This window comes from Strongylocentrotus purpuratus, unplaced genomic scaffold, assembly GCF_000002235.5.
Source record: "Strongylocentrotus purpuratus isolate Spur 01 unplaced genomic scaffold, Spur_5.0 spur5_scaffold_20, whole genome shotgun sequence".
Classification (NCBI taxonomy): Eukaryota; Metazoa; Echinodermata; class Echinoidea; order Camarodonta; family Strongylocentrotidae; genus Strongylocentrotus; species Strongylocentrotus purpuratus.
The window spans coordinates 50,308,430-50,318,090 of NW_022145606.1; the positions used below are offsets into that span (position 1 = coordinate 50,308,430).

At 36.6% G+C, this 9,661-nt stretch overlaps 1 protein-coding gene across 9 annotated transcripts in view; it reads left to right on the top strand.

The window, feature by feature from the left end:
- Positions 1–5,158, top strand: part of LOC578564 (kinesin-like protein KIF21B) — a 64,635-nt gene extending 59,477 nt beyond the window's left edge. For 8 of the 9 annotated variants that reach the window (XM_030993562.1, XM_030993567.1, XM_030993566.1 and 5 more), the window contains 2 exons: positions 1,120–1,226; positions 3,119–5,158. In XM_030993562.1, the coding sequence (XP_030849422.1) occupies positions 1,120–1,174 (55 nt within the window). In that variant the 3' untranslated portion in view covers positions 1,175–1,226; positions 3,119–5,158. The remainder of the gene's footprint in view (positions 1–1,119; positions 1,227–3,118) is intronic. The other variant, XM_030993563.1, reaches the window with a different exon arrangement.
- The last annotated feature ends 4,503 nt before the right edge of the window (positions 5,159–9,661 follow it).

Here is a 9,661-nt window from a genome sequence, read left to right on the forward strand (position 1 = left end):
CCTTCCTAACTATTCATGCTTATCATCAATTTTATTTTGTTATGTTGTAACTCATATCATTCGTGTTTCAAACCATCTTCAAATATTTACACATTCATTTATTTTACTTTGAATGACATAACATAATACACATTCGCCATTTCTCTTCCGTTTGTCCTACGGTTATTACATTAAAATCTGCCTTCTTTTTTGCACATGATTCTTTCAAACATGCACATGTAATAAAAATGCATTCTAATTTTAATCACATATATTTTATAATCTTATGATTCCTATATATAATCTTATGATTCCAAATTCCTGGTCCCCACATTTCATTTTTTTTCTATTACTTTTTGGGGGTGAAAATACAAACTGAAAATTATATGAATCAACGAATGAACTCATGAACTCATTTCTCATGAAAATGTCACCTGACTTTTTAAATTGTCACATGACTTTAAAAATCACCTCATGCATCAATAATATAAGTTCTTTCCTTTGCTTTGATTCTTCTTCACAAACTTTTACTCATTTACTCTCCTTACCACCTACATGTATGCTATCTTGGTACTACTTGTATTTATTACACAACTCCTGAACTTTTATTACAAACATAATCTTTCCTATTCTATCTTTGTTTGTGTGTTAACTATATTGCTTTCCATCTGTGGCAATTGTCTTGTACGCCGTATCGTTAAATAAATAAATAATCTCTCAAAGCTGCCTCTTTGTTGCTATATCATTAACTTGTATCGAATTCATATATGATGACACTACCATTGCCAAACCCTTTGCTACATCTTATTATCTGTAAACTGTTAATGCTTCTTGCTTTCAATCTCTGTGTATAAGAATGATGAATGAATTTTCTTATGCTTTATTTGTCTTTTTGTATTGCATGCATACATATATCTGAAAGCAATTTGCTCTTTACTCGTGACCTTCCTGCATGCTTTATAAGTCATTTACTTCTTTGCTTTACTTCTCTCCCTCTCGCTTTCTGTGCTTGAAATACCCATTTGCATCCATCCCTGTATGCTTTGCACTGCTTTCCTGCCTGTCTGCTGCCCTCATGTGATCCCCGCCTGTCATCATGACCTCTGCTGGCTGGCTGGCATCCCGTTGGCATGGAAACAGTGATGAGATCAAGTTGTGGCGCAAGTCTGAAAGCACCAGACTCCCAAGTTTATAGCACGATGAGCGGTTTATAGAATGGTTTTACTAATGCAATCTGCACACACTGGGTAAGATAATAATATATAACAAAACACCTGTATATCAAGTCTATAGCATGTAGAACACTTTATTGCTTGGTCGGCATAAAAAAACCTGTCCGTTAAGTCTATAGCTCGATAAGAGATTGATGGGTGATGGTATAGTCTTACTAATACTACCTACAGATACTGTGAGTCTAAAAAAAAAACACCTGTGTATCAGGTCAAACGATAAACACTAAATCAAGGTCTAACCAAAGCTTATTGAGAGTAATAGTTGTGACACATCGCTGTGAGTACACGATCAAAGGTCAGTTCATGAAGTTTCAAATAAGTTCCTTTCCACATACAATCTCTGTGACAGGAAACTATTTGGAGATCCATACATTGACCTTTAATCGCATATGTGTGTGCGTGTCTCAACTATCTCTCGCTATGGGTCTCACTAATATACAAATGATGCATGCGCCTGAGTTCATTATACGATCTATCCGCACTCGAGTTGAGGCTGTGTATATCTATTGCACGAAGCGATTAGTAAAAGGAACGAAAAAAACATGCATTATTTGTTTTATACAACGAAAGTCCTAGATCCTTGTTATTTCATGTAAAAAGATTTCATTCAAGATTGTTTTGTGACAGTTTATGGCTGACAAATAAACCTCAAGTTTAATAAGGCTTAATTTAGTGCGCACACAATATCTATACTCATTTACGCATAGTGCTGCGCAAGAATAGGACCATGCACACTCAATAGGCGGTGTCACACAGAATCCAAATTTTTGGCCTCTGTGTGACACCGCCTAACATTAAGCGCTCTAACCTCTACGCGCACTACTGCACACTGAAAAAGAGTGCAATAGGACTGGAAAATATTGAACGCTTTTTCTTGATTCAGCGTACAGTAGGCTCAGCGCATGACCAATCATTTGATTAGGATCTGGGAGTGAGTTGTATAATACTATCTACTGATAATGAGTAAGATATTGAAGAAAAACGGATTTTGAAAAAAACATGCATTATTTGTTTTATACAACGAAAGTCCTAGATCCTTGTTATTTCATGTAAAAAGATTTCATTCAAGATTGTTTTGTGACAGTTTATGGCTGACAAATAAACCTCAAGTTTAATAAGGCTTAATTTAGTGCGCACACAATATCTATACTCATTTACGCATAGTGCTGCGCAAGAATAGGACCATGCACACTCAATAGGCGTTGTCACACAGAAAAATCCCTTAAAAAAATCCCTTGAAAAATCCTTTCAAAGGAGAATTTTCTTGCTTCGTTAGAGGATTTTTAATGGGATAATTGATGACAGACAGCAATTAAGAGGATAACTAAATCCGGATAACTAAAATCCAAATTTTTGGCCTCTGTGTGACACCGCCTAACATTAAGCGCTCTAACCTCTACGCGCACTGCTGCGCACTGAAAAAGAGTGCAATAGGACTGGAAAATATTGAACGCTTTTTCTTGAATCAGCGTGCAGTAGGCTCAGCGCATGACCAATCATTTGATTAGGATCTGGGAGTGAGTTGTATAATACTATCTACTGACAGTGAGTAAGATATTGAAGGTACAAAAACAACTGTCAATCGACCCTATAATACTTCTGAATCATTGTGTAGCATCTTATTTCTAAGGTACAGGAAATTTAAAAGACACCTGTATACTTAATTTAGAAGACATAAACCACTATTCACCTGCGAAAGGAGGTTGATACGTTGTTTTAAAAGAAACACTATGAGGCAGAGCCCACAGTTATCAAATCATATAATTTTATTTTTTTACTACAAAAACATTATAAAGTCGTGGAATATAAAATCAAACTATAACTTCAAAAATCCTTATCTTCCTCAAATTACACGACAACAGAACTGATTTATCTTTTATGTTTTTTCTTTAACATTATCTGAACAGTGACAGGACTGTGAGCGTGTGGAAGAAAAACGGGGAAGCAGATCGGACATGACCTCGTGACCTCTCGAGCAACCTCTGACATGATGATGACCTCAAAGGAGAGATAAGGTAATCTGCAATATATCGTTTACAAGGCAGATGCTGATAACCTATACAGCATGTTCGCGTTCAACAGAGACATTGATGACAACACATACCCTTTCACAGGACAGTGTCTTGCTTTACTGGTTGGAACCGGATTCCACCAGTTTCCACCAGCTTTTACCAGTTAGCACCGGTTCACAGTGGTTTAAATATTTGTGCATATATGAAGAATGTAGAGGTGTTGGAATTCATGCAATCCTGTACGTGTCTGTACATGTATAGGCCACTTGTGGAATACAGGTCAAGTAATCTTTAAAACCAAGTGACTTTTCTGAACTGTTAAAATCACTTGCAAATTTATGAACATAAATATCACCGGTATGCTACAAGTACATGTGTGTGATATTTCTCACCAATCGTGGATTTCAAATTAGCCATTTGGGGATAAAGGTCAAGAAGCAAGTTATCCCAGGTCAACCATGCTGTGCCATTGATTGGGAGAGTTTGGCCAACCTGATTCAAGATGGGCACAGTATGGCAAAGACTGCTTTGTTGGACAAGCACAGCTAGATCAATATATGCCATGTTGTAATCAACTATAAAAACCAAGTTGGCCAAACTCTGTGTAAAGATGACTCCGATCATTGAACTAGACACTACGGTGTGAAGAGTACAGTGGCTCGGAAGTCGACACATAACCAGCGCCCTCTATCGTTGTAGATGAATATCTAATTTCGTTTTCTGGGAGTGCAAGCATTGTCGTATCATTCCGCAAAATATAAAGAAATCATGCAAACTGTGAAAATATTGGAGAGTGTATTAAATGCATGCTGTAGACAGAGTTTATATTTATTTTGTATGTTTATATGTATTTATGTTTGTGCACATAAAACTGCTGGACAATGGAAAGGACAAATGTGTTTAAAAGAGAAATATAATTGCATTGAAAGTTGATAATCTGTACAGTCAAAAAAGAACATTTGAAGATTATAAATGTTTGAATTTGAATTGAATTGAATTTGATAATTCATTCCTTTAAACAAATACAGCTCATTAATGTGTTTGTAAGTACAATATTTCTTGTGCTGAAATGAAAGAAACCAGTCTGTATTATTTATGTTCATAAAAATAATGTTACACCTCACAATGAGAAAAGTAAGGTCCAAAAAGTGATCATCAAAGATCATTAGCTGCTCAGCCTTTTTGAAAACACAGGTTTACCTGTCTATCGATGTTCAAACATACATGTATTCTGCACAATTTATTATATTGAATGAATAGACTTAATGTGTATATGCCTTGGTTTGTGTACATTGTCAATGATGCATGCTAGCTATTGAATGATGAAGTTATAAGATGAATTAAAAGTCTATAACATATATGTATGTATATGCCATTATCCCATTGAAGATATTGTGTGACATTTAATGACAGAGAACTTTATTGAGCTTTAAGCTAATTCCAAAATTATTTTTGCAGGTAGAGAAATGTAGCTATATGATTGAGTTTGACTGTAAATGTTTGTTTGTATATGATTTATTTTATTAACCTGTATAAGGACCACGCAAGGGCGATGATGATAGCCGTCTGTAAAGTCAGGTGGTCTTTATAGGCATGGGTCTTTATAGGCAGGGGGTCTTTCTATACAGGTGGTCGCTAAATCAGGTTTCACTGTATATGAATTCATTGGAGAGAGTGTATTTTAACATGCAATATCACCGTAATATTTGAAGCTCATATTTTGAATGTAGTATAGCGACATAGAAAATAGTATGTGGTGTTTGATACACTTTCAAATGACCAATCACCAAAATATCTTTTGTTACGTATCTTATAAGTTTAATATGGCAATATTTTATTCAAGATGTGAGCTTCAAATATTACTTCTGAAAAGACATTTTTTTCAGGTTGATTTTGTACATTGTAGCTTTACCCAAATTCTTTATGTGTGGCGGTTGATAGACTTTACCATCATTTATGCCTGTATTAAATCACAATTTGAGGGACACACAGGACTTGTATTTTAGGTTTATGAAGAGCTAAGAGGCTTTAATTTGGACTGGATTTATTGGACAAATACAATTGCCAAACTTGAGTGTTAGCTGAGAGCCAGAAGGATGTTAACTCAGTCACATCAACAAGACCAACACCAGACAGTATCCAGATCGGCAAGAAAATCGGCAAGAATCGTTCGGGTTAGAGTCGGTGTGGTGTTTTGATGGGTGTATTTAAGCGATGATGAATAGATGAACGTTCTGCACAAACGTACTGTTTACTGCACAGCGCCATCTCATGGTCAACTTGCCAACAGTGCATTACCAAATACCTATATGTAATCGAAGGGAAAATCAACAGCGCAGCAAGTTACGGGACTATACTGCTACAGCTGACCTGAGATGGCGCTAGAGCCTAGAGGGGATACTGCTAGTATAGTGTGGCTTTAAGGATTTGATTTAACGTCCTTTGGGGTTTAGGTGGACTATGTGGACATGTGAATTATTCAAAATATTGGACAAATTTCCTTTTTTTTTTCTTTCTTTTTCTCTATAGATAAGGGCATTGGTATTGTCTTGTATAGATATATTTATGTTGCTGCAAATTTTCATTTCATGTTGTGACAGGGTTTATGTATAACTTTTCCTTCATTTACTTTCCATCATTACTTACTCTTTTTTGTGGGGGGGGGGGGGGGGTGCATATTTTGACATATTTCCTCCGGGAATGATGCAGACCCTAACGTACAGTACACGCCGAAAATCTCCGCAACACGATTACACGATATATTTTTTGGATTACACGGTTTACACGATTCACCTGAATCGTGTAACTGTGTAATCGTGTAAATTTACACGATTGAAGATTATCGCTCTGAATCGTGTAATCGTGTAAATAGTTAAGTGCATTGGTGGGATGATTCGACCAGATGCAACAAACGTGTAACTGTGTAATCGTGTAAATTTACACGATTGAAGACTGTCGCTCTGAATCGTGTAATCGTGTAAATAGTTATAATGGTTATAAGGGCATTGGAAGGATGATTCGACCAGCTGCAACAATCTGCTAATCGTGTCTTGCTTTCACCACTCGCTAGTAGGGTTCATGCTTGACTCAACTACATTATATTTGTTCCAGTTACGTGGGGAGAATTATACTAGTTATAACGTTGTTACATTTGCCCCCTAGGAGGGCGGTCATACTTTTTATTTTTTGTATCCTAGCATTAAATTTCGTCCTTGAAACTTCGCCTAATACAGGGCCTAAAATCTTATTTTTTGACCATATACAAATGACAGTGATAGCACAAGCACATATTTTGTCCAGATTTTTTTTTTTAAAATTTTTTTATAGTTCTTTTTAGGTAATTGAAGATTTTACTCCCGTGCTAAAAACCCGATGTCTTGAACTCGTATTGCATCACGTGCATGAAATATATCATACTAGGTCGAATCATTATATTCCTTCCAACTTCGATCTCGTTACTGACTCACATGATTATAATACAAGGAATAGCCGATTCAACTTTAACTTGCCAGAAAGAGTAATTAGTATTGGTAGTTCGTTTTATTACGATGGCATACAAAATTAGGAATTCCCTTCCTAATGATATAAAGGAAATAGAAAACTTTGCTTATTTTAAGAGGAAATTAAAGGAATACCTAACACTCGAGAGTCAGAGAACATCGAAGCGAATGACATTTTATATGATTGAAATTGTTATTCTTCTGCGGGTTCATACCTTTTCATTTTATGTTTTTTTACGTAATATAAAGTTCTACATATTGATCATAATTTTCCTCTTTCTCCGATAGCTCCTCCTCTTTTTCTTCTTCTCCTTCTTATTTTCTTCTTGTACTTATTATCATTTCGATCATCAGTTCAATGTTGTTATTATCATTATCATCATTATTATCTTTAATAAGTGTGATTTTCTTTTTCTTATCTGTCTCTAAATATTACTATTTTAACTTATTAATTGGCTCTCGAGCTTTCGTGGGTTATCCTGTTCAAGCTGACTTAATTTTGACCTGTTATTCTTGTATATTGTTGTATTTTGGAAGCTGTGCAGGGCGTATATGCATAGCGCGTTTCTACTATAGGGGTGGGAGCCGCCGTTACATTTGCCCCTTGTTACTTTTTTCCCCTTAAACATATGACCCTCTGAACACTAGGTATTACGTAATGATCTACAACACTACTAGCTAAGGCAACGCCCTTTGTCCCCGGCGAGGGTCAAATGACAGGCTACATTCAGAGTAAGCTTCCTTTGTATGTGACAGGAAGTGTGCCATTAATCCTTGACCGTGGCTCTTCATACATGTAGCTAAATGCATGTTGTAAAAGATAATTTACAAAAATGAGGAAAGTCAAAAAAGCAATAAGTAACCAAAGTGTAATTGTTTGTGACCTTTTTCAAGCTGCCAATGACGAAAAACATAATTATCAGCCAAGGCCAGGAACTCTCGTGGGGGAAAATGACGCCCCTCGCACTCTCATGGATAATGACGGAATAAAATACATAGTATAACGACATTTATAGTAACGAATGAGCTCGTGAACATACTTCTAATTAGTACTGCCTTGTAATGTAAAAGTATCACAACATACTTAGTTATGTTAGCCCTCCTTTAAGTTTTCTAATATTTTTTAAATATTTATTTACAACTAAGGATACCCCCCCCCTTCTTTTGTCGTTCATCACTTTTTTCTCTTTTTTTTCTCACCGAGGATTAAATCCGAGAGTGCTTTTCGGGAAGTGAACTGATTTTTTTCATTTTTAAACAGTCTAAAATTAAACTAGAGACACACACCGCAATTAAAAATATGTAAGAGAGACAGAATGCGTAATCTTCGCTCTCCCCCTCGTCCCCGTTGTCTTTGTTCAACCCCCCCCCCCCTCTCAGCTGTTGGTTATTCCTGCTTCTACTGAACTAGACATCGTAATCTGCTCACCATCACTACTGAAAATTGTTACACAATTCCAGCGAGCAATCGAATCGTGTAAATTTTGAATCGTGTAATCGTGTTGCGGAGATTTTCGGCATGCATATTACACGATTACACGATTCGACCTGAATTGGGGAATCGTGTAATTTTACACGATTACACGTTTACACGGTTCAAATTTCGCTTAATTGGCAAAAGACGAATCGTGTAAAATAAATGGTTACACGATTCCCGCGAGCATTCGAATCGTGTAAATTTTGAATCGTGTAAATCGTGTTGCGGAGATTTTCGGCGTGTACTGTACTTCGGTTAAACTTATAATGATTGAAAGAAATGAAAACTATTTAAAGCTTCGATTGGTCAACATTTCATGTTATGTTGTGACAGGGTTTATGTTACGTCTTCACTTACTTTGTTGGTGTCTGCCGAGAGCCAGAAGGGTGTTACATTATATGCTTTGACATACATGTAGATTGTAGAGTTAATATCCTTCAGGCTCCAAGTAGATGAAGCAGGTCATTCTATTGCCTTTGATCATTTCCTTCCATATGTTGGACTGCTACATGTATTTACTTCTTGAAAGTTATTTGTGATTCTGCACATGTATGTAATTAAGAATGTCTTTTTTTTACAATGAACTATCAATTTGTGGAAGTTTCTATTATTTTCTATGAATCATTTCTATTGTCAGCATTCATTCTTTCATGATCGTTGAATGTTGTGTACTGTGCCTTGTTCACACATAACATGTTAAACAACCTCCATTCATATAATCCTGGAGCCGCCCCTGATCCTACCGGCAATACTTTATTAAATGTTGCATTGGTCCATTGCAGCATACATCGTTGTGTAGTGTGGGGCAACGTGTATGTTCTGCATGTTTCATGAAAAGAGATGCCTATTATGAAAATATTCTTTACAAACATTGAAATATTTGAAACATGCTTAAAATAATGTGCCGTTTCAGTCTTTATTTTGTCTTTGTGCTCAACATGATTGAGAGGGTGGGGGGGGGGGGGGATTTAAGGTGAGGGGCTCAGTTTAATCAAAAGAGAGGGAGAAAAAGAGAGATAGGATGAGAGGGGAAAAGGAGACACTTCGGGATAGGGAGAGAGACAGAGATAAGTACAAAGGGGTGAAGAAGGAAAAAGAGGATTGGGAGAATGAATATGGAGGGAGAGAGAAAACAAGTGAGGAAGAGGGGTAGAGGATACGATTAAGAGGAGATGAAGAAGTAAAGAGAGGAGGAAAAAAAGAAGGAAAGAGTGAGAGAAAGAGGTGGTGGGAGAAAGAGGGAGTGAGGAAGAGAGAGAAAAGGAAAGAATCCAACCAATGAGGGGGCACCAGTGAAGGGGGAGGGGTTCATACCTGTTATTCTAAGATTCTTTAAAGTAAGAAGCCTTTTCTCTGTCTTCCTTTCCCCCCTCTGTCTTCTCTCTATCTCTCTCTCTCCTGTTTGTCAATTAATTCCCGCTACCCCTGTCAATGCCCCAATCCGCTTTTCAAATATTGAAA